Genomic DNA, 24,695 nt, shown 5'->3' with positions numbered 1-24,695 from the left:
TGCCCAAAATGGGGCACATCTCCTCCCCGAGACAAATTCTCCTGCACAGAATTGCACAAAAGTGCTGCCACAGCATCGGAACCATAGCTCATCTGTACGTGTGGACTGGAGATCCTAACATATCAGCTGGAGTTCATAGTGCAGGAAAGAACACCGAACGCAGGGCCTGCTGCGGGGCGGGGGGTTTGGGAGCGAAAGGCTTCCAATCACACCCCCTCCTACAGAGCCAGGCTCAGTGAGGACCAACACAGCAGCAGGGAAACCTCTAATTAAAAGGAGCCATCCTGAAATTAAGTCTAACCGACCCTCCAGGAGTTGGTTAAAGAGGCATTTCTGTATCCTACAAGTTTTACTGAATTTCCTCATTATAGTGTTAGTCACAGCCATTCTTGGACTGTGGCGTACACACACAGTCACTGCATAATGCGAGATTAACTTCGGAAAGATTCAGCACGCTCCCGCAGAGTGCCGGTCACCGGCTAGACCCATTCGAACGGGCTCCGAAGTGCTGATGTGTGCCATTTACCGTACCTTAATGGATTTGTTTGCTTCCCAAAGACCCTCCGTCCAGCGGGAACGCAGGGCCTTAACACCATTCCCGTTTTTTGCTGCGCTCGTCATTTATTCTGATTAGCTGAATGAAGTCCCGTATACAGCTATCACTGCAATAATTGGCACCGAGACCTCACAGGGCAGGGATTATATAACATACACAGCAAGCGTTGAGGCTGCGGACACGTCCTCGCACCATAGCGGGACACGCGGAGTAATGTTGCACTGCAGGCCCCTCGGACTCAAAATCGGAAAGACATGTCATTAATCACTGTGCCGGCTGGGACGAAAGCAGCTGAAACAGGTTTTGGTCAAAACTGGCTTGATGTCAATGACAGCAAAGGTGATGAGCTGAAAGGACAAGAGTTCAGAGACCGCAGAGTGCATTTAAATGTCTGCAGGTCATAATTGCTTTAATGTTTGCATGAACACACACAAACACACACACACATATATATTTTCAGAACCGCTTGTCCCATACGGGGTCGCGGGGAACCGGAGCCTACCTGGCAACACAGGGCGTAAGGCCGGAGAAGGAGGGGACACACCCAGGACGGGACGCCAGTCCGTCGCAAGGCACCCCAAGCGGGACTCGAACCCCAGACCCACTGGAGAGCAGGACTGCGGTCCAACCCACTGCGCCACCGCACCCCCTGCATGAACACATGAATAGCTATTAATCAAATGTTAATACCTGTAACAATGACATTTATTCAGTCAGAATCCCCACCCCCCCTCGCATCAACAGATAGCTTTGGACACAGGATCATCAACACACAGCTTGTGTCTGACACCATGTTGCTGGTTCACATCCCACACACAACTGCCTATGAACAGCGTGTTCAGATAGCATACAATTCTGATGAATGTGCAGATCAGATATTCAGAACACCAACACAAGGCTGAAATATCAGCAGTCTGCACATACTTCAAAATGTCACTGAAGCTACCAAGTTGTAATTTCAAAGATGGTCATCAGTGATGTATACACTGAAGATGTCCATTCCTTTCTACAATCACTTCTGCATGACTGGAGCCATGATGCCATCTTGTCGTAGACACCCTTGAGCTTTGTCACTTGACTTTTATTCATTTAGAAGATGTTTTTCTGCCAAGTGACTTACAACGAACACAGTGGTGTTATGAGCCCACACCTTGTTCAGCCAAGGTGATTTACAACGCTAGATACACCGTTTACGGTGAGCCACTCATCCATACCACTAGTGAAACACTTGTCACTCTGACACGTAGGGTGATTTTAGAGTCAATCTACCTGAACAGATTGTCTGGACTGTGAGAGGAAACCAGAGCACCCAGTGGAAAGCCACAGGCGCAGGGAGAACGTGCATTGTCCAGATAGACTGAGCAGGGATTGAACTTGCGTCCTCTTGCACCACCCAGATGCCGAGACAGTAATACTACTTGTTGTGCCACCATGCTTTTGTAAAAAAAAAAAAAAAAAAATTACCGTCTAAAACAACGTCTATAGAAAGCACATTTACGATACCCATTTACTCCCCCCTAGAAATACCATCAGCTGTACACCACAGTGACAGTCGTGAAGATGTCGCCATGACACAAGAATATATAAATGTCTTGTGTGATGAAACGTGGAAAGTAGCGTGTCAAAGGAGGTGACAAACTATTATTCCCATAAAAAACCCGACATCTGCGCTGACACAGAGCCGACTGGAGACGCGGAAAACATTTTAATAACAGTCGTGCTCTTCAGACAACGGCCGACCACGGAATGCAAAGGGAAGCTGTCAGACGCACACCAAGAGCTGCACAGTCTGCAAAGCGCCAAAGGGGAACCTTGAAGTTTACAGTCACGAGGAACAGAGCAGCGTACAGACAGGAACAAAACCGAATATAGATTTTTATCATAAAAGCACAAGAGGGATGAATCGTTTCGCCCGCTACACGACAAGCTACTGTCTAGTGTCTTTAGGGATTTTGTGCCTTCGTTTGAGGGCAGGAACATGGATCAACCCCCAAGGAAATGTGCTCAAAAGAGATTAAAGCTCCTGCGCACCATGCAGCTGCACTACCCGCAGTCAACGCGGTACAGGGGAGCCTCTCGGCAGCGCTCGCTCTCACGCTCCGAGCGGTAGTTTTCCGCACCGCTCCAGATTCAACAGCTTCCATTGTTGGCCACGTGGCCTCGCACCCCACCGGCCGCGTTCCCGCCGCAAAGGCACGTTCCTGACTCGCGCCGCATTTCCATCTCCCCAGCAACCACTATCGATCTGTACAGAACTGCCTATTCCCCAGACTGCAGGTTACCTGCTCATGTCACATCTAACATCAATTTCACCACAGTAATTGCAGACTGAAGGCACGTGCCACACAAGCTATTGTGTACATGACACGTTCGCATTACAGCACTCCTACACATCCTATGTGCATATGGAGAGCCTGGTGGCACAGAGTGACGTTGCTGTTTTACAGTGCCTGGATAGCCCGAGAGGACATGGGTTTGATCCCCGCTCGGTCTGCGTGAAGTTTGCATGTTCTCCCCATGTCTGCATGGGTTTCCTCCGGGTGCCCCCATGGCATTTCCTCCCACGCTCCACAGACATGAGGTTCAGGCTCACTCATAGTGAATGAGTGAGTGATGGTGTTCGACCTGCTGTATGGATGAGTGACCCATTGTAAGTAGTTGTATATACCAGTGTAAGTCACCTTGGTGAATGAGGTTATGAGCTGATGACACTACATAGCATTCATTCGAAGTTGCTTTGGAGCAAAGAGTCTGCTAAATAAATGTAAATGTGCAAATTTAAAATACATTTACAATACAGCTATCATTAACTGTAATACTCAAATTTGACTTATGACCAGATGCAGTTATACAGTTTTTACCGCTTTCCTGAGGCATTTAAGTTTCTAAGGTTGTGGAACAAATGCAAACCATTTGCCTGCAAGTCAGACAACATTGCAGAACACAGGAGTCAGTCCACTTCCAGTGCCTACAGCTTGTGCTTGTATGAATCAAACTTAAAACAATAAGTGTTAACTTTATTATAGGACCTGTAAAAGCCTTTCAAAAAAAAAATAAAAAAAATAAATAGTCACAGTAAACAAATACATCCAAACCATATCAGCACTATGAGAATGTACAACACTGAGAAATCAAAGACGTATGAAGGAATGGGGGTGGATTTTAAAACCTGAAGGCAGTTATACAGTTCATGAATGGGTTTAAAAGGAGCAAACAGACACATAAAAACTTATATTCTATACCAGGGGCAGATACAGGCAACACAAAGCACCAGAAGGATGTAGAACAGAGGAGACAGAACTGTTCTCCATAAGCCTGGTTTGAAGTAAACCAGCAAGCTCCATGATCAGAGAAACAACACCCCAGAAAAAATAATAAGCAAAGCCAGAAAGAACTCAGCTCAGTCCCTAAACAATCCACTCAGCATGGTATGTGGAGATGCTTGATACCATTCTAATATTACCCCACCTTAAATATATATTTCATATATACAAAGTGTTACAGCCTTTGTCATAACCATGGCTGAAATGCACAATGAACCAGACCCTATAAATAAAAGACAAGAGAAGCTGTATTAATTGCTTCACTTCTCATTACTGGTAAAACCAACAGTGGGTGCAAACCATAGACATTAAGACACCTACCCTGTTTTCAAGGCACCAATAAATATCAACCCAACATACTGGCAAACCAGCATCCACCCAGAAACCAATGACCTTAAGGTTTTTAGAAATAATGAGCCAAACCCCTTGTCAGGGCCATGAGGGTCACATGTGTCCAATTAGGGGGAGGGTCTCTCCACAGGTAACAGATATGTGGCACCTGCTGCTCCTTTACCTGTGTCTAGTGCAATAATAGTTTGTGACTCATTTTAAGAGTGAAAAATAGATCCTTCAATCAGAGCTCGAAGCAATAAGTAGGTTGCCTTCCCAGGATGGCGCTACGAGTTTCCTCTCATTAATTGTGACTCGTTGGTGTTGTGCAGAATTGAGCCTGATGGGTCTGAGTGTGACGCATCGCACACGTGTCATACACTAAAGAGCCGTCTTGACTCCGCAGACCAAAGACCAATCTTGTCCGATTAAATCGGGCAAAGAGAGCTGATATGAGACATCTGAGCAATTGCACTTCTTAAATTATGTATCTTTAATAGATCTTTTTCCCTTTAAAAAGAAGGAAGAGGAACGCTGAATTAGCAAGTAGGCCCTTGGGAATAACCTAAGAATGGCATCAATGCAAGTGTGCCCCTGTTACAAAGGGAAGCTCGCTATGTTCGCACCGTGAATCCTAACCAGTTTCCCTATCGCGAAAGCATTTTACAGATGCTGCCCTATGAAATATGACAGGTGAAAAGCTGAACAAAGACGGTGATGAGCAGGCATGGGAATTGTTGACTACAGGCCGTTGCATCTGTAAGTCAAAATGATCGGGCAGCAAAGTCCGATATTACGTCATGGAACTTTGTTCTTTTCTCTGTGAAGATGCGTATGCGTGTGGGAGGAAGATCTAAACATGTTTTTTCATGAGGTCTAAGCATTTTGTAGGCCACAGACTCATTTCTAAGCAGGGACTGGTAAATTGTCTGGTTAATCTGGTTGCAAAATGTCCAGAGTGAATTTCAATAATTGAATAATTTTGGTGGAAAGTAGTCTGTAAACATTACAAAATTCAGAAAAGTATTCATTATAATCAAATGACTTGCAATAAAAGTTATGTGGTTCTGAAAACAATTTTAAAGAATTTTTTTTTTTTATTATTTATTTAAAAATTCCTACAAGACATGATCCTGACTTCGTTCACCGTAGCCACAGCAGTGTGTTTCTCCAACTCTAGTCACTTGGTGGTTCCTTTGACAAGTGTTCAAAATTTGTAGCTTATTGGGTTTTTTTTTTTTTTTTTTTTTTCCCTGATTTCTTGGATGGAGCTCCCTTAGTCCCTCAGAACAGCCGAATCCTTCCCAACATTCAAAAGGGGTTTCAAACCCATCTCATTCAGAGCCACTTCTCTCCTGATCTCCTGACAGCTCCATAAATGAGTCCAACAGCATCTGCTATGATTATCTATGTATTTTCTATTTCAGTGTCACTTCCACAGAGGGCTACTTAAGGGATGTGAACCAGCAACATGGTGATATCAGAAGAATGAGCTGTGTGCTGATAATCCTGTGTCTAAAGCTTTTTGTCCATCGCTGATGCACTTTCGTTTAGTGTGAGCTGTACATCATGTAGGAGGCAAGTGTCTGAGAAATGAATAAATATGAACACGTGGATATTCCTGCGTGCAGCACTGGAACCACAGCAGTGTCTTCCTCACTCCAGATGTTTTTGCACCCAGCAAAAAAAAAAGAAAAAAAAAAACTTTCCAGAGGTTTCGAAGGTCACGCTACACAATCCGACTCAAACGCAACGATATGCAAATATATGCAAACTGACCAGGTTCACAGTGATTTTCTGTTAACCTTGCCTCAGACCTTGCCTTGCTAAGCCAAGGTATAAGGTATTCTGTTCCAACTTGCAAATATGTTTCATGTCTGAAGGTTATCTCCTGTTGAAGGACAATAGTTGCTTAAAGAAAATGTTTTGTTTTAAATACAGAAGAGCTGTTGAATAAATTGTCTAATTCGGGCCAATAATTATCTCGGTGCTCTTATCACATTCATACTTAGGCATCCCAGTGGGGTGAGCATATTACGTAGCACGCTGGCAAATGCAATTATCGTCTTTCCCAATTAATTGGACATAATCAGTTTAGGATTCCAAACTTTTAAAGAGTTGTCATTTTTTTTTCTCCTTTTTTAATAACCCTGTTAGAAAAGTTCAAGTTTGAAGCAACCATGCAGTTAATGCGGAATAAAAATGACAAGCTCCATCTCTGCGCCGGTGGGAGGTAACACCTCCCTCGTCCTTCCGCACGAGCTCCGACGTGAGGCACAAACACACAAGGGTGCATAACACTGACATTTTTTTATTAGAATTCATTTGTAACAAATGGAACTTGTGTCAGCAAAGAACTGATTTTTCAGACAGACTTCGTTCGCCACTAATGTAACCTAGGTAAGAAAATAAAAAGCACTCCTTCCGTTCTGAAAAAAGTAAAACAAAAACAAAAAATGAAATTTAAAAAAAAAAAAAAACAGAAAATTTTACATGTTTACTACTAATCAGAGGTAATTGTATGATTCTTTTTAACAAGCCATTTTTTACAATTTATTAATTTCAGTCTATGCATCCAGACGAGATAGATAGAGAGAGAGCAGAGAACACAACGTTTATTTTTGTGATGACACCCCAAGCCTCACTGGCGAAGCCACGTGACAGATGGTCAAGACAGATCTGCAGTCATCTGCTGGAGTATCATGGCACCAGAACGGATTCTTTTCGCCACAAACTTTTTTTTTGTCTTTTTTTTTTCCTCTTTGTAGCTGATATCTTTTATTTTCTGTGTTATTTACATACACACAAAGTGAACATTTCAGTAAATTCTTACAGATGGGTTCAAGTAATGCATTATTGGGTTTAGAATCAATAGGGCAGTGCATAGTACAAAGATATAGAAAGTGCAAGTCTTCCTACGGGGGCCTTCCCTGGCCATTCTGCGATGTTTTAACATGCATAAAAAAGGAAAAAAATGAAAAGGAAAAAACAACAATGAAAATTAAAAACATAAGCAGACAAATGTGAACATTACGGGTACAGAGATTGTTGGAAAATGAGTAGTCAATACAAATGTAAAACAGAACACTGTGTCCACAGACTGATAAATCATGTGGTGCCAAATTATAACTTGACATATTTATGACATATTCATAGCACATTTATCACATAGTTATGACATGTGAGGACACTGCACAGGGTAAAGGTTCCGACGGGTTGTGTTGAGTAAACCGCTAATTCCGATTGGCCGCGAAAAATAACTGGCTGTTTCCAATTGGTCGCGTGGAATAAGTGGCAGATTCCAATTGGCCGAGTACAGTTCTTGACTTCTTTTCCAATTAGTAGAGTGACTGCTTGACGTAAGGGAAAGAAGACAACTGGAATGCACATCGCTACAGCCCATGGAGAAAAAGTGAAACAAAAGATGTCTGGTATAGATGTCAGTACGGATTTTTTTAAAAATTATTCATATATATATATATATATATATATATATATAGATATATACTGTGTATATATATAGATATATATACTGTGTATATATATATTATATAGTGCCACTATAGCAGAAGTACTAAACACCTTACTAAAGGGTTGTCAGGATTTAAATGCTAACCTGTTCCAGTGGTCAAGTTTTCCCTTCCTCTAACGTCTCCGCAGCACTGCTCTGTTTTTACCACGGTGATGGAGGCCTTTTTCGAAACAGACTTTCGTTTCTTCAGTGCGTTCTTCCTAACCGTACCTTTTTCCAGGACCTGCCTAGAGATAGCCATCCGAAGCGTTGTAGAGAAAGTGCTCGTTCTTCACTGCTAAGGTTTGGTCTTAAAACAGTCTGAAGCAGCGTGTTGATCTCTTTAGAGATGCGAATGTTTGTCATCTCTACACAACATGGCACGTTACCGTCACTACCCTGACACGTGTAACACTGCTGCATGCTGACAAACATTTCTATAATATATATATATATATATATATATATATATATATATATATGTAACTACGTATACGGCTTCAAAGTGCTGGTTAAAATATACAGGAATACAACATTAATAATTTTAAAGACGGGGAGTCAGGATGGGTGTCGACTCCGTCCCGAAAAACATCCAGAGACAGGAGCGCTGCAATGGCCTCATTTGCATATATCATTTCATACATCATACAGAAACATAAATTACATAAAATATACATTTTGTGTGCGCGCGTGTGTATTATATAGACCGATTTACTAATGCACAAAATATTTGAAAGAAATATTATTTTTTAAAAAAGGCATAAGATATAAGGCACTCTAAATGCTAAATGAAAGAATTCTGTGCGGTTGACCGTACGGAAACCGAACGACCGCGGTGTCTCCGAGCCTCGGCCCGTCGAGCCGAAGGGCAGCGCCCACGCGGGGCACGCGGGCCGCTGTAGGCCGCTGCAGGCCGCTGTAGGCGCGCGACGGGGCGAGGACGGCGCAAAACGCTCTCCGAGACGCAAACGCGCACCGAGTCCGAAAAGAACGACTAAAGTCCTACCTGTAAAACACCTATTTATTGCACGAGAAAAGTTGCAATGTGTCAGAATACCGCTTTGTCTCACTGATGTGCATTCCAGTGGAACGTTCCCCAAAAGCACAGAAACGTGACTGTGCAAGCTTTCTCGAAATTACTTTTAAAGTAGATACACTTGTATATATTGATAAATGTATTTATATTCTTTAGTGTTGAACACGTTTCTATATATCTGCGTAGGGCATTCTTCTTCTGAGGCGGGTTTGGCAAACTTATACGTCATCTTAGCATGGAAGAACTTATATAATTGATATAGCAGCGACTTCATACTGTGCTCATCCCTGTTGATTCCCCAAAGTCCCAGTTTATAACATTGGGCGTTGTGGGCAATAGTAATTTGTGTTTCTAAAATGGAGAAAGTTAAAAAAAAATGAACGCGAAGAAAGAATTCGGTAACGCTGAGAGTGTAAAGACAGGGCTGCACAGAAAAATGTGCCACAAACTGGGGAAAAAAGAAAAAGAAAAAGAAATAAATAAAAGAGCTAAAAAAAGTGGGTATTTCCTCTGTTGAAGACACATACATTAGAGCAGCTCTAAGGCTTTAAAAAAAACCCTAAACGTTGAAAAAAACGAATTAAGCAAATGTTCTGTTTAATTCACTTCATCAAATGATAAAAGTTTGTTAAAAAAGGGAAATAATTTTACACAGTTAAAAATGAAGCACAGGTCAGCTGTATAATAAAGTACTAAAAAACTAAATCAGTAAGTTTTATTTCTTTAAACGTTGCCCATCTTCCCCGATTATTAACCGCGAACCTCATGTAGGGGGCGGGCTTTATTATTGTTGCCGTGTCGTCGTTTCCGGCTTCACCAGACAGTGGTGTCCTTTTTTTTAAAAGTGTCCCCGTGTTTGTAACCGTGGAAACCTCCAGAGTTTGATTGACAGTGTCCGTTCAGCTCCAGGCCGCCCTGTCCGCCATCGCTGCTCCCTTCGCTGTGACTCGGCGCCGCCCTAGTGGTGGTGCTTGTGTTTGTTTTGAACCCAAGTCGAATCCTCGGAGCAAAAGAAAATGAAAACTAAACACAATCCTCACGCTGCTTCAACAGTCAGGATTCCTGTGTCACGTCGCAGGGTAGTTTATCAAACGAGTAAATTCTTGGTCCACCTGGAATCTCTTTTTTTTTTTTTCTTTTTTTTTTTCCTTTTTTTGTTTTTCGTTTGTTTTGTGTTACACAATTGACACTTAATTTGTCTTTAGCTAGAAGTGAAGAAGTACTTCTGAAGCAGATAAGTATGGCTCAGGAGCAGCTCTCCGGACTCTGATGGCCAGCTGCTTTTCCGCTGCAAACGCGACTTTTACGTTGCATAGTGATCGAAGCTCCCCAGGTACTCCAGCCCCGCTCTGTAGCAGAACTGATACTGATCCTAGGGAGAAAAGAGAGGCTCTCAGGAGCATTCGGTCATCATTCGGTCATCATTCGGTCATCATTCGGTCACCACATCAGCAGCTCTAAACACTGCCTCCAGGCATTACGAACGCTTGAAACGTCAATACTGAAGCAGACGAGCATTTTTAAGTGTATTTATTTATTTACTTATTTTTAATGACAGTTTCGCCACTTAACCATTTTCTACAAACCTGATTGTAGCGGAGGGAAAGCAACCTGCTTTTACCTGCCGAGCAAGTAGAAGGCAATAAAGTGGAGAGAAAAGGCGTAAGTGTGTGGGAAAACCTGAATTTGGCTGGTTCCTGAGTGCTAGTGATCAATAACAATAGGGAAAAGATGACATATGCTCACGGGATGAATAATTCAACGGTCTGAATTTAATAGGAGTTTGTGGAGACAATAAATTTTCCATTTTTAGTCATTTATTAGTTTCAATGGAGCGCAAAGTTAAAATAATGAACTTTTACAAAGTATTATTTTATTATAGCGATATCTGAGACAGAATCTAACCTGTAAAGAAACCGAGGAACATCTGTGCCATTAACCTTATCCTGATGGTACCGTAGTGGTAAAAGGGACTTTGGAGGTACACACAAAATGATATGTCAACAGACTTCCAGTCCCAGTTGTGTTTTATTTGATGTTTGTTTATTTGAAGGCAGCTTCAGAAATGTCAGAGCGCAAAGCTACTGACCCCAGAAAGGAAACGGAGTCTCTCACACACTCTGTACTCTGTCTAATGTTCGGTGTGATGCTGCGTTTCACCGGCGACTCCGAGGGCCCGGGGTCGGACCGGTGGGGTTATCTTCAGCGCAAAGGGACAAGCGGATGTCTATCCTCTTTTCCAGAAGTCGCAAGTTAAAATCCTACAGCACTGAGTTCATGAGAAATGCTGTATATTTAGTACGGTTTGCCGTATCAAATTTCACCAGAGAAAATTTATGCAAAAATATTTAAGATCAATTTTTTTTTCTTTTTTTTTAATATATTCAATTATTTCAAAAGGTGGAACCAAATTAAGCAGAAACGTCACAACGCGGTTGAAGACAGACATAATGGAGATCCACATGGCTTCCCTTCCTGCTGAGATGCTCAGCCTTGTCTCAGCTTCCCAGCTGCTTCCATCCCTCCCATCTCAAACACTCACACGAGACACTTGTAAAATGTTCCATTTAAATGTGCAAAAATCTTCCTTTCAGAACTGATAAGCAATTTTCCTTTTTTTTTTTTTTTTTTTTCCCAAAAAGACATTTTGTGAACTGCAAATCGAGTGTCTTGTCTGTTTCAGAGAACGGCTGTTTCTAACGGCAACCAAGGAACTTGCAAGAAGGACTGGATGGGGGTGGCTGAGATGGGGAAACCTGTGTGTGGGGGGGGATGGACGGACGCTTGATCCATTGCAACAGAGTACTGAACTCGGGAAACCAAACTTCGCATGGCGGCTCCTACCTCTGTCTGTACCATTGCAGGCCTCTGGGTTCTCAGCATCTTCACCGTTTGGAAGATGTCCACCACACCCTCATATCGCATTCTCTCCAGGACGATGCTGAGGGTGATGAAAACCCCGGTTCTCCCAACGCCAGCACTACAAGAGGTGAAAATTATCAGTGATGCCCAGTAAGAGCCAGCAACGTCCAGTGAAGTCTAGCGGCTCGCAGCGCACACAAGCAATAAGCACCACGAGAGGGATGTGCGTGCATCATTTTAATTATGTTTTATGTGGTAGGAACCACCCCTCCCCCAAATGCGGATCGGGGAAATACGATCCCACCGGAGCTGCCGTTCAGGTTTCGTTCGCTCGATCACGAGCAGTCGGCAGGGACGCCGCTTCCTCACCTACAGTGCACCGTGATGGGTCCGTCTTGGCCAAACTGCTCTTTCGTTTTGTGCACTTGGCCGATGAAGTCGATGAACCCTTCTCCGGACTTCGGCACTCCTTGCTCCGGCCAGTCGGTGAACTGGAACTGCCTCACTGTCCGCGACTGCCCGTCCTGGGAGAAACGAGGTACACTTCACTCGGGAGACACGCGCGCAACTGCTCCTCGTTAGGGGGAAACGAGAAACGGTCGCGGAGCTCGGAATGCGTCCAGAAGGCAACGGTGATAAAACAAACTGTCAGAAAGGCGCAGGCACCGCGAGCGTGGACCGCTAGCAAGGCTCTCGGTGCCCAGGCAACGCTACTGAAAACGCACACTTTCAATGGGAAAATTTAGCTTAATATTTGAAGAATTAACACCGCTGAACTTTAAACGTCAACACGGCGATAAGGGAAGCTGCTCTAGAGAGAGCCGATGCAGCGGCGGAGAAGCCAGGATCATTTATCACTGTAACCCTGTGATGGAATTACTTCTTCAGCCGCTCGGCGCTCCTCCCTTTCATTTTGCTTCACATGTCAGAGCGCCGCAATTCACTGCCAGAATTAGATACCGATTTACATTTCAGCTGTAACAGATGATAAAACACATGTAGATCTATTTTGACCACAATAAGGAATCAAAAAGAGCATTAAATAAATGATGCTGGCAGATAAAATTAAGTGTGTAACATATAAATTAGCTTTGCTGGTACACTGCAGTAGTGATATCCTCCATCCATCCATCCATCCGTCCATCCACCCATTGCCTCCATCCATCTACCCATCCATCCGTGTGACTCCTCTTGGTCCCATGGCCCATGGAAGGACACACTAACACATGGGGTCTTACTCTGGCATCCGTGACTTTGAACTCCCTCAGGATGTACTGGGGCATGTTGTACTCCGCCATGGGATCCACTACGAAGTACTGGTACCGCGCCGACCTCTCTGCCGGCCAGTACTGATGGCACTTCTCCTGCAAGGGGCCAGAATCGGCGGATTTTGCCATCCACTTAGTGTGGGCTGTCTTTATTCCCCCTGGTAGCATCCATGCAATTCATGCAAACTTTCCTCCCAAATACAGACAACATACACAGAAGAGGAGCACATGTGGGCTACTGTGTTGGTCACCTAAAATCCGCTGATGTCAGTGAGTCGATCTCTTCACGACACTGTGATGTGTGTTTAGAGTGTTGTTTAAGTTGATTATTTAGAACTTGTTCTTTCGGTTACTGTATGATTTCTCCATAATTCAACATTTAAAAAAAAATATATCAATAAACAACATATTTACAGACCTCACACATTTGTCCATATGTGTGGATCGGCTAAACGAAGTAATGCATTTGCAAACGATGAGCATAAAAATGGGCAACAACTGTAAACTTTCAAATGATGTCTGACTGGATTATGTGGTGTGCAAATGTTTCTAGATATGAATTGTTACTTTCACTTGCTTGAAATACAGACATTATCAAGTTCAATGACGTTCCCAGCAGTCGCCCCCGGAAATGAGCCGTACGTTCATATAACTGTACACCCTTGTTGTACAGGACGTTCCGTAATGTTAAGGTAATGGTAGTGTAACACACCCCCCGACCCCAACCCCAACCCCGCCCCTTACCCGGCCCATCTCCCGGAGCTTTGTGAGCATCACCACGATGGTGGAGTTGTGTTCCCAGAGCATCCTCCAGAAGTCCTCAGTGGTCTCTGCCAGAGGTCCCTGCGTGGCGATGTAGGCTTTCTGCTGTCTGCACCGGAGATCACAAAGCATTTTCAGTGATGTCATGGCAACTGGAGCAGCAGAACACAGAGGCCCTGCCCAAAACACAGTGCTGGGACAGACATGGGTCTTCTCCTTAGGATTTTCATTAGGTCTTGGCTCTCATTATTTCAGTAATCATGCCATGGAGGGGAGGGAGGTGTTTCAAAGGGAAACAACAACAATAATCGTAATAATAGTAATAATAATCCATTCTGAAAAATATTAACGAAAACAGTTTTCCCCCAAAATTGTATCAGTTTAATCTATTCAACTCAGTGAAGTGCTCCAAGTGTGTGTATGAGGGCGTGGGTGTGTGAGTGTAGATTTGGGTTTGTTTTAGAAATTTTACATCCAAGGCCAAACGTTTAACATCAACATTTCAGTGCTTTACCACTTCTTCTTTTCAAGCCTTAAGATGAGCATCGTGTGTGTGTGTGTGTGTGTGTGTGTGTGTGTGTGTGTGTGTGTGTGTGTGTGTGTGTGTGTGTGTGTGTGTGTCGCATTGTTTTCATTAAAGAGCCACGTGTGGCGTTCGGTTGAGGGGAGGATACAGAGACAGGAGAGGAAAAGGGCCATGAGCTCCAGTACTTCCAGTACCTGCTGTGCTGAGGGTCACTCCTAAAAGTAAAGCCACAGCTACACAACAGATGGCACCAGGTTTACATGAATAAACAAATACGCTACTAATATCCGTTTACACGATCGACCGGGGACGAGCGAGCACGCGCGTCATATGATAATCCACAGATCAACATATGCAAGGATATTTAGATTAAAGTTGACATGCTTCTGTCAACAATACCACGAGGTTTTAAGCGATGAGGAAAGGCGCAGCTTTAACCTTCACGAGGCAAGTTAACAGGAGCTAAAGACAGTCAGCAGGTGGCGCAGCGGTTAGCGCTGCCACCTTGCACTCAGAGGACCTGGGTTTGAACCTCACCTCCTGCTGCGGTACCCCGATCAAGGTACTTACCATGAACTGATAAAGTAAAAATTATCCTGCTGTATAAATGAGTAAATCAGTTTAAGTCTTTTAACGTATAAACCTGAAGAAACTGAAACACGCAAATGAACGAGCGCTGTTTTTTGCAGGAGAGTGCTGTGCTCACCTGTACCCGTCGATGAAGCTGGCGTTGATGTAGTCGGAACCCTCGACCCCCCGGATGGGCTGCAGACATACTCGGGTCGACTCGTAGGGCATGATGTTCACCAGGCGGTTCTTGAACTTGTTGCAGGGGAGGTTGGCGCTGATGAATCGGGATGTGTGGGCCTTGGTGTTGGCCAGACGCTGCAGCGGGAACACCGGGAGGGCACATGTGACCTCACACACACACACACGCATAGCAGGGGAGGGCTCTACAAACAGGTGATAGAGGGAGTGCTGCTCCTTTGCTGTGTCAATCATGGGAAAAGACTACAATTTTCGGTGAAAAAGACGACGCTGAGGGGTTGCTGCTTCGGTGGAGCGCAAGTAATCTCCGCGCAGCACATCCGGCATCTTACAGCTGTGTAAGCCTGCGGCACTTGGGGGGGAGGGGGAGGGGTCAATTTACACATTTGCAAGTCAATGTGCAGCTGGGAAAGGTGGAGAGGAGGCCCCACGTTTGGGCTAAAGAGAGATATTGATTCAGCGGGAAAACAGTGGCCACTAGTCCCCGCTGGCGTCTCCTCCGAATGGCCCACAAACTGACCGTCCACCAACAGAGACCCCACTGGGATTGAAACCCAAGGGCATCCCACTACAACCACATCAAGGCTCCTGCACAATAAATAATTTAACTGACAAAAGGGAACTGTGTCAAGAGTCAACAGCTGGACCAAACTGGACCGAGATGGTTGAACCAAATTGAAATATGAGAGAACGCCACTGCAACCACATTTCACCTGTGATTCCAAGTACACTCCTGTTGCTGGAACCTCCGAATATACGGCTGTGCGTTTGTTTGCGCTCTTGCCAATAATCTGGCTCCTCGGTGTACCAAACAACACTTAAGACTCATTTTCTTCATATCTCCAGACTCGCTTTTACTTTTTCACTTTTACCAATAAGTTACAATGAATGAAAAGGTCAGTAACGCAGCTGTCTCTCCGTGTATCAGCTGATTGGTTCTGACAGGTATCCATTTCAGTTATTGCTATAATAAATTGAAGGATGCCTGGTAAAAACTAACATTTTCAGTAACTCTGAGATGCAATTAAATTAAAAATACACACACACACATTTTCAGAACCGCTTGTCCCATACGGGGTCACGGGGAACCGGAGCCTACCCGGCAACACAGGGCGTAAGGCCGGAGGGGGAGGGGACACACCCAGGACGGGACGCCAGTCCGTCGCAAGGCACCCCAAGCGGGACTCGAACCCCAGACCCACCGAAGAGCAGGACTGTGGCCCAACCCACTGCGCCACCGCACCCCCTAAATTAAAAATATTTAAATATAAAAGAAAATATTACATAGTCTCCACAAGTCCTATTCAGCACCAACTGTGGGCTGATTCATCCCATAAATACATGCATCATCCTTCATTTTAGTGATCACCGACACTTAGGAACGCCAGGCAGGAACTGTAAACACCGTGCAAGTGAGTTGAATTAAGGTGGCCCCAAACCCCTGTTGTTTGGCTGCTCTTTACTGCCATCTAAAGGCAGTAAAGACCATTCGCTGCACTCCCAACAGAGACTTCAGGAAGCTCAGAATGCAATTGAAATTAAACAAGTACACTGAAAAATGTTTGCCTTCGGAAATACTTAACTCTACCACGCATGACACGGAGAGCACGTCTGCCGACTTGTTAAAACTTCTTTGCTAACTTCTCAGAGGGATGCACGCCGATGTGTGTGATGTAATGCTGCCCGCTTACCTTGAACTCCAGCTCCATCCCCGTGACGTTCTCGCCGGACTCCATCTGCGTCAGCTTCTGGATGTATGCGTACAGGTTCCTGGCGGGCACCTCGGTGTTGCCGCACGTGACGGCCTCCAGCAGCGCGTCGTGGATGAACACGTACTGGTCCTCCGTCTGCACCATGTAGTTGCGCTGGGCGCGCATGAGTGTCACGTGGCCGTAGATGTCCACCGTCTTCTCGTGCTTTATCCGCTCCAGCATGGCGTCGATGACGATGAAGCAGCCTGTCCGGCCCACGCCGGCGCTGAAACGAGAAGGCCACAAGGAGGTGCTCTTATCATGGCAGAAAGAGCTCTGGGCTGATTGTCCATTTGGAGATGGGCGCGTGGAGAGACTGGACACAACAGAGCTGAGTGAGGAGGACGTGGAGCTCGGGTTCTTCAGCAGACGGCTTTATCGATCCGACGGATCTCGGCGCCGCCCGCCTCGGTGCTGACGGACGGCCGGTGGCCCCCGCGTGGCCCTCCACTGGCTCTCATTGACACCTGGGGACCAGCCAGGCGTTCGATCGGCTTCCTCTTCCTTCACCTCTGACCTGAAAAAGCTTACGTGCCCCAGACACCAACACTTTCTACCCAATTTAAAAGTGTAACTGCTAATTAATGCCATCCGATTTGCAGGATCTCGCCATGTAACGGCTCCGTGACAGAGCAGAAGCCGCTCCACCTAATTAGGGCCTTAGTGGGAAAAAATGCACACGAAAGATCTCATCTGAACGGTGCTGCTGTATGTACATTGTGGCCGAACTGCTCCGAGGCGGAACCCGCGAGTCCACTGAAAAGAAGCAAAGGCTACTCTCAGGTTATTTTTTTCCATTTTTAAAAAGCAATCATTACACACATACAAAACATGCAAACGTTGTTCACGGGGCAGCGGGTAGTTTGTTAAGGACCAGTAGGTGGTGTAGCATTTAGGGGCTTCACCTTGCAATCAGAAGGACCCAAGTTTGAATCCGCCCTCCTGCTGTTGTACCCTTGATCGAGGCACTTACCCTGAACCAATACAGTTTGAATGAACAGTAATGGATTAAGAAACACACACACACACACACACACACACACACACACACATTTTCAGAACCGCTTGTCCCATACGGGGTCACGGGGAACCGGAGCCTACCCGGCAACTCAGGGCGTAAGGCCGGAGAGGGAGGGGACACACCCAGGACGGGACGCCAGTCTGTCGCAAGGCACCCCAAGCGGGACTCGAACCCCAGACCCACCGGACAGCAGGACCGTGGTCCAACCCACTGCGCCACCGCACCCCCAGATTAAGAAACAATAATATGGATTTCTTGCTGGTCTTCACCTTTGTGTTTATGACTAATGAATTCTTTGCCCTTCCATTTCCTTCCCCGAAGGGAGGAAGCGCCAGATTCCGGTGTTTTCATGACATCCGGCACTCGGAGGTGATGCGCGCAGTCGGTTCACGTGAAAATTGCCAGGCCGTTGTTCGGTTGGCTCTTAAAACCAAATTGGTTATTCAATTCATTAGGCAAACACGCCTAGGAGGTGTTTTCTGGACATTATTCCCCCCTTAAGCCCAGCATTTGTTTTTCATTTATTAGACCATCATGGTGCCGTTCTGCGCCGTCCAAGTCTGCCTAATGTGCCGTGGTGGGATGTGAGCTTACTGCATGCCGATGACGAGGCATCCGGGGCTCATTCGGTGTGAGGAACTATCATATGTTTGCATTTAAAGAGCTGGCAGGTACTGCCCGGCTCCTTCTCGTTTTGCGGGAACTTCGCCAGCATGTGTCCAAGACCTTGGAAGTGCGGAGTATCCCAGGGCCACTGCTGGGCAGTCAGCAACGGGGGGTCACTATTGTGGGTCACTATAATCACGAGACACCACTGGGGATAACCTTCCACCAGATGCCTATTACGCTGCTAACAGCTGCTGCCTCGCAGGTAAGCTGGTTCCCTCAGCCGGAGTCCCTCGCCACTGCTGAGTCCTCACTTTTCTGCTTCTTTGTCTATTTATCGTCCGATTTTCCAGGGAAATGTAACGGATGGCCCAATTAATGCAGTAAAATGGGCCACAGAACTGGTTCGGTCAGCATTTCCCACAGAACAGGTGGCTAAATGAGTGTGTGTGTGTGTGTGTGTGTGTGCGTGTGTGCATGTGTGTGTGTGTGCGTGTGTGCGGATGTGTGTATTTCTATGCTTGCGCACCACTCCCAGGGACAAAGGACAGTAAATAAATCTACGGGGGCGCTAATCAACATCGCCATTTGGCTCCGTATCTCAGCGTCAGGCATAAGACGTGTCACTTTTATGCTTCCCCAGCAGGTTCCCGTGCAGCTGTGTCTCCGGAAGCCGTTCTGTCGCAGCAAGCGTGCGAGCCCTTACTGCTGCCACTGGCTTTTTACTCTTAAATATGGCAGTTGTTGCATTTCAGTGACATTAAATCGCATCAGTGTGAACACCGTTAAGTGTTTAATTTGTGTCTCGGTGGTTCGGCGCCCAGTAGGAAAGGCTGCAGCGAGCCTCCGGGCCATGTGAAAAAACAGAGCAGAGAGAGTATTAAAGTTTACAACTGTGTAGGGACTGGGTCCGAACGGAGCTCTGGGTCATAAAGAGCGGTTCGTCTTCGACGGAGGAGAGCTCGAAGTAGAGACTCTAGTGCAGCTGCTTTTCGAAGCCAGGGAAAGGTGAGACCGCAGGCCACAAGTAATATTATTACTATTATTTATTCATTTTTCTGACAGCTTTGTTGGAGGTGAATTGCACTGTTAAGGTTGTAAACTAATTTACCCATTTATAAAATAGGGTAATTCTCACTAATTTTAATTTTTCATTTTAAAATGCCTTTTTCTTGGCCACTTGTAGTCATTAAAGCTACTTATTGCAATACCTTTCTGACATTTGCATAAAGAATCGTATATCATAATCAAAATCATACATGAAACGTGTGATTTTTTTTTATATAAGATGGAGAATGAAATATAAAATCATCTCTATATAATGAATACAAATCCCACAAATATGTATATTTAACCCTTTGTGTCCGTTGTTATTCATTCATTTTTCATTTATTATTTACATCTATTAATTTATAATCAGATGTTGTTCTCCACAGTGACAATGACACACTACAATGTGAGCTCACACTAAGTTAGTGATTTATACACATCCCACTCTTTGCTATAATTGAACCCGTGCAAGATAAACATTTCGGCTGAACCGACCTCACTAACCGGCGGATACGGTTCCGCCACGATGTTCAACCAAGGCAGGAACAAGGCATCAAAAATCCAAGTCTGGTGTCACCTTGTGGCACAAACACTTTGGTTTAACAGTGAGCATCTGCTGCTGCGTGTAAATGAGCCGAAAAGAAGTACCGAGAGAGGCAAGCTGCGTGAAACACGCGTCCAGATATACGACGTACGTATGTTACGGCAATTAAGGGCAGGGAGAGCGCTGCGATAATAGGGGGAATTATTCTGTCAGTGCGCTCTGAATTTACTTGTGGATGAGCGCTACATTACTGCACCGTATGTACTTGCGTGAGTTGGCAGAGCTACTTCGAAATGAACCCCGGCCGAGAGAGATGAACGAAATAGCAGAAAAGTCTGTTTTTAACCAAAGAAACAATTCTGGACAGATTTGTTTTTGAGAAACACTGGCACACGCTGACTATGCAAATTCACGAAATGAGAATACATAGTTGTACAGGGTAGTGCATATTAGAATCGGTTAGCAGGTGGCACAGCGGTGAGAGCAACTGCAGCTGAAGGACCCGGGTTTGAATCCCCTCCGAGCACCGCGGTACTCTCGATCAAGGCAATTACCCTGAACTGACACACCAAAAATTACCCTGCAGCATAAATGGTTAAATTAGCGTAATTAGCCGAGTGTACCGATTTTATATCGTACCTTAATTTGGAGGAAAGTGTCAGATGACGGCATGAACGAAAGAATGATTTAGTGAATGAATGAATATTAATAACAATACACTCGGGGTCCAGCTGTCAAATCATAGACAACATGTTATATAATGTGGAGATGGTGCTTTTAACAGGCGGCCCATTAAAAGTTCTCCCTAATCACAGTCATTAGCGGCAGAGCGGCCGTGCAAATTGCAGAGCCGAGCCGTCAAGGCATGCCGCGTATCCCCGCTGCTGTGCCGCTGCCTGGCCGGCGCGTCGCCGCTCGAGAGCGCGGGGGGTGGAGGATCTGTCTGCGTTCGAGAAGCCGACGTCCCAGCAAAACAGAGCAAGCAACACGGCTTCATTAGCGGTGCGCTGCGGTCAGAGTGAAATCCACCCGACGTGCGACACGGTGCCATTTCGGAGCTCTGACAACTCCAGCGGTTGTTCGGGACGAACATTTCAGGCTACCGGTACGCATGTATCTGTGGTTCACGCGGAGCGCTCCTGATCATTCTGCAGACAGAACAGATACAGCTGCAGGAAAAGAAAAAAAAAGAAACACACCCAAGATGATGCCTTCTTTCCAAGGCCTGCATTTCCACGTTTACACACACACACACACACACCGTCTGAACCGCTTATCCCATTCGGGGTGTGGGGAGCCGCAGCCTAACCCGACAACACAGGGCGAGGGGACACACACGGGACAGGACGCCAGGCACCCCAAGCGGGACTCGAACCCCAGACCCACAGGAGAGCAGGACCCGGTCCAACCTGCTGCGCCACCGCACCCCCCGCCTTTTCACGTTTCGAAAAAACAATTTGGCCGATGACTTGGCCAGCCAGTTATTCTCGAACCCAGGGCTGGCATTGTGAAACGAATCATGCGCAGCAAAACAATCTCCCTTCGCCGACCGCCTTTGTTCCGAATTGCAAAGATCGGCGACGAACGGCACGGCACGGCTGTGCGCACGCGCTCCAGCAAGATGGCGGCGCCGCTGTTAACTTTCCGCGCCGACTGTGATTACCGAGGAAAGCCTTTCGAAATGGTGGCATTAAAAGACAGGGGATGAAGTGATTTTAAGCTCCGCTGCCATTTATCTGATGCGAGGGAAAGGAATTAAAACTCCCATCTGCAGAATGACATTAATTCCTGCATTCTGTGCCGCACAGAAATCAGGATTTTCAATTTAAACTGATTCTGCTGGTAGCTCTAATTAACTCCTGCAAGTGGTAATTCAATTCCTCGGTAATCCGCCCTTTTTTCACACTTTCCTGGGCAACTTTGCAATCTTCGCCCATAACATTTGCTTTTACATGGCGCAGAAACTCCATCGGAGGTTTGTGCTGCGCTCGCGATGCGGCACCGGGGATCTCAGCTATTTATGTCTCGCTGAGACTTGACTGCGTGTTCTCTGTGTGTTTAAGATGTTATTCGAGATGTTATTTCAGATGTAATGCTCCAGGGATATCTAAACGCTGCCAATGAGTGGCACTCACATGTGTTGTGGGGGGAACAAGGAGGGGTACCGCTGTCATGGAAACCACCACTTCCTGTGCCGCTCTTGAGGGAACAACCAGCAACCGCAAAGTCGACCTGTTTGGGTCCCCAGGTGATATCAAATCCACCAACTTGGACAACACAAAATTTAGAGAGTTCTGTGCAGCCAATGGTTGGATCCTGCTTGCTCCGCCCCCATACCACCAGGAGACATGCTCCTCCCTCTGCTTACTGCTCACCTGCAGTGCACCACCATTGGACCAGCATCCGGCGGGTTGCAAGACTTGATCCGTCTCAGGAAGGCCAGGAAGGGAGTGGGGTGCTCAGGAACCCCGTGGTCCGGCCAAGCGGTGAACTGGAACTGCCGGACCTCCCTCTTCTCGCTGGAGCCGTTCTGGAGGGAGAAAGGTGTGATCGATGTATGAGGCATGGACGTTGGAGGGGCGTGATGAACAGAGAGGTACGTGGTAAATTGAGATGAGTGTGGTCAATTGACATGGGCGTGGCCAATAAACAGGGCACTTACTTTATACAGCGCAAACGTCCGAACGCAGTATGTGGCCAGCTCCACCGTGTCCAGCAGGCTGACCTGTATCAGCCCGTAGGTCTCCGTGCCCCTTGTGGGCCAGTACTGGTCGCACTTAACCTAGAATAGACGGTCCCGTAAAACACGGTTAAGTACAAAGAGAGGGAAACGGAAATACAGCGGCTTTCTTCTTCCTTTATGAACCGGCAGCAAGCAACCTGGTGTAGCCTGGAGTCGGTGGAGATGCCCATCCTATAAATAAAGGCTACTGGGCTGCCAGCGGTGCTCTGTATAGCTCAATTTTACAATTTCACATGTGAGGAAACAGCTTATGACTTTTCACTGATGTCCACTGCATTACGGGCTGGAATGGCGCGCTCCCTATTCACAGTTTGCACCGTGGTACTCTGGACAAGTTAAAGATGCGGGTCTATTGTCATTAAACAGCTTCTTCACTCCCAATAAAGCATCGCTCCACTGCAGAATAACTGGTTCACTGCTAAGGGGGAGGACAGGAAAGAAGTGATTCAGGAAATAATTGCTGTGCACAGATTCATAGACACATATGACGGTAAGGCTCTGTGTCCTGCTGCCTCAATCACAGACCTATTCATTCTCCCCCTGGATATTTGGACCATCGAAAAATAAAGAAGCCTCTTCGCGCATGTTACTGTGGTAACACCTTCAAAGTTGTGATTAACAGAGCCGTCGACACTGAATGCTGTCTGTACAGGTAAATATCAATCAGGTCAACAACAGAAACACATTCTGAGAGCCATACACCATTTTCTGTCTGTAAATCACACTTTAAGCAATTTAATGATTTCAAACATACCTATACGTATTTATACACGCATTTTCAGAACCGCTTGTCCCATACGGGGTTGCAGGGAACCAGAGCCTACCCGGCAAATCAAGGCATAAGGAACACACCCAGGACGCCAGTCCATCGCAAGGCACCCCAAGCAGGACTCAAACCCCAGACCCCCCAGAGAAAAGGACCCGGTCTAACCCACTGCACCACTGCGCCACTGTGCCCCCATCTTATTTATATACTGACTCCTCAACTTATGAACACATTTGGGACTGGGAATCTACTCGTAAATCCATTGCCACTTTTAGCAAAAAATCTCAGTCAATAAAACTTTAACAATAACAAAACACATATCCCTCCATTTATTCACTGCTTAGGCTATGCAAAAAAAAAAAAACGATATAATCAATAATAATGAAAAATTCATTTAAATATTTTAACTTTCAGCAACACACACCTTCTGAACCGCTTGTCCCATACGGGGGTCGCAGAGAACCGCACCCTAACCTGGCACCCCAAGCGGGACTCGAACCCCAGACCCACTGGCGAGCAGCACCCGGTCCAACCCACTGCACCACCGCACCCCCATACTTTCAGCAACATTAAAATTGGAATTAATTTAAAATCAAAGTAATCCTGTAGGAGGTCAGCAGTTATCAATAATGAATGAACACACACACAGTCTGAAACCACTTGTCCCGAGCAGGGTTGCGGCAAACTGGAGCAGCCTAACCCGGCAACACAAGGTGTGAGGGGACACGCCCAGAATGGAACGACAAGCCTGTCACAAGGCACCCCAGCTGGACTCAAACCCCAGACCCCCCAGAAAGCAGGATCCGGCAAAACCTGTTGTGCCACCGCACCCCCAGGTGAATAAACAAATCAAAATTAAAATATACTGTTTCCTCAATGCTGATTTTTGACCGTTTCATCCGATAAACGTGTGCAGCATTCATCTTGTTAATGATCACCAACACTCAAGAACACCAGACACAAGCTGTAAACACTGTGCAAATGAGGTGAACAAATGTGGTACCACTCTCCAGTTCTGCCTGGGTTCTCTTTGCAGCAATCTATTCAATTCAATTCAATCTGGAGGGTAAATGCTACAAAATTTTAGAAAAACAGGTCATTTAAAATAAATAAACTGGAAAATGTATCTCATATATTCTTATATCTTACTAAATTTTTAACTCAACCATTTATTACACAGTGAGCCAATTTATAAATGTAATAAATGGCTTGTCCGATTTCATATTTGTACTTTAAGAAAGAAAAAAGCAGACATATTGAGAGAAAAAAGAA

The 24,695-nt window shown here is 45.7% G+C and overlaps 1 protein-coding gene across 28 annotated transcripts in view; it reads right to left on the bottom strand.

Moving 5' to 3' along the window:
* Nucleotides 1-6,804: 6,804 nt before the first annotated feature.
* Nucleotides 6,805-24,695, bottom strand: part of LOC108938752 (receptor-type tyrosine-protein phosphatase delta) — a 325,780-nt gene continuing 307,889 nt past the window's right edge. For all 28 annotated transcript variants that reach the window (XM_029251986.1, XM_029251996.1, XM_029251991.1 and 25 more), the window contains 9 exons: nucleotides 22,577-22,696; nucleotides 22,290-22,444; nucleotides 16,634-16,919; nucleotides 14,881-15,059; nucleotides 13,631-13,757; nucleotides 12,857-12,982; nucleotides 11,988-12,142; nucleotides 11,601-11,736; nucleotides 6,805-10,128 (listed from right to left, as the gene is read on the bottom strand). In XM_029251986.1, coding sequence (XP_029107819.1) covers nucleotides 10,060-10,128; nucleotides 11,601-11,736; nucleotides 11,988-12,142; nucleotides 12,857-12,982; nucleotides 13,631-13,757; nucleotides 14,881-15,059; nucleotides 16,634-16,919; nucleotides 22,290-22,444; nucleotides 22,577-22,696 — 1,353 coding nt within the window. In that variant the 3' untranslated portion in view covers nucleotides 6,805-10,059. The remainder of the gene's footprint in view (nucleotides 10,129-11,600; nucleotides 11,737-11,987; nucleotides 12,143-12,856; nucleotides 12,983-13,630; nucleotides 13,758-14,880; nucleotides 15,060-16,633; nucleotides 16,920-22,289; nucleotides 22,445-22,576; nucleotides 22,697-24,695) is intronic.

This window comes from Scleropages formosus, chromosome 5 (assembly GCF_900964775.1).
Source record: "Scleropages formosus chromosome 5, fSclFor1.1, whole genome shotgun sequence".
NCBI classification, from domain to species: Eukaryota; Metazoa; Chordata; class Actinopteri; order Osteoglossiformes; family Osteoglossidae; genus Scleropages; species Scleropages formosus.
Note: the sequence above shows the minus strand (reverse complement) of the source record. Positions and strands in the feature narration are given on the sequence as shown.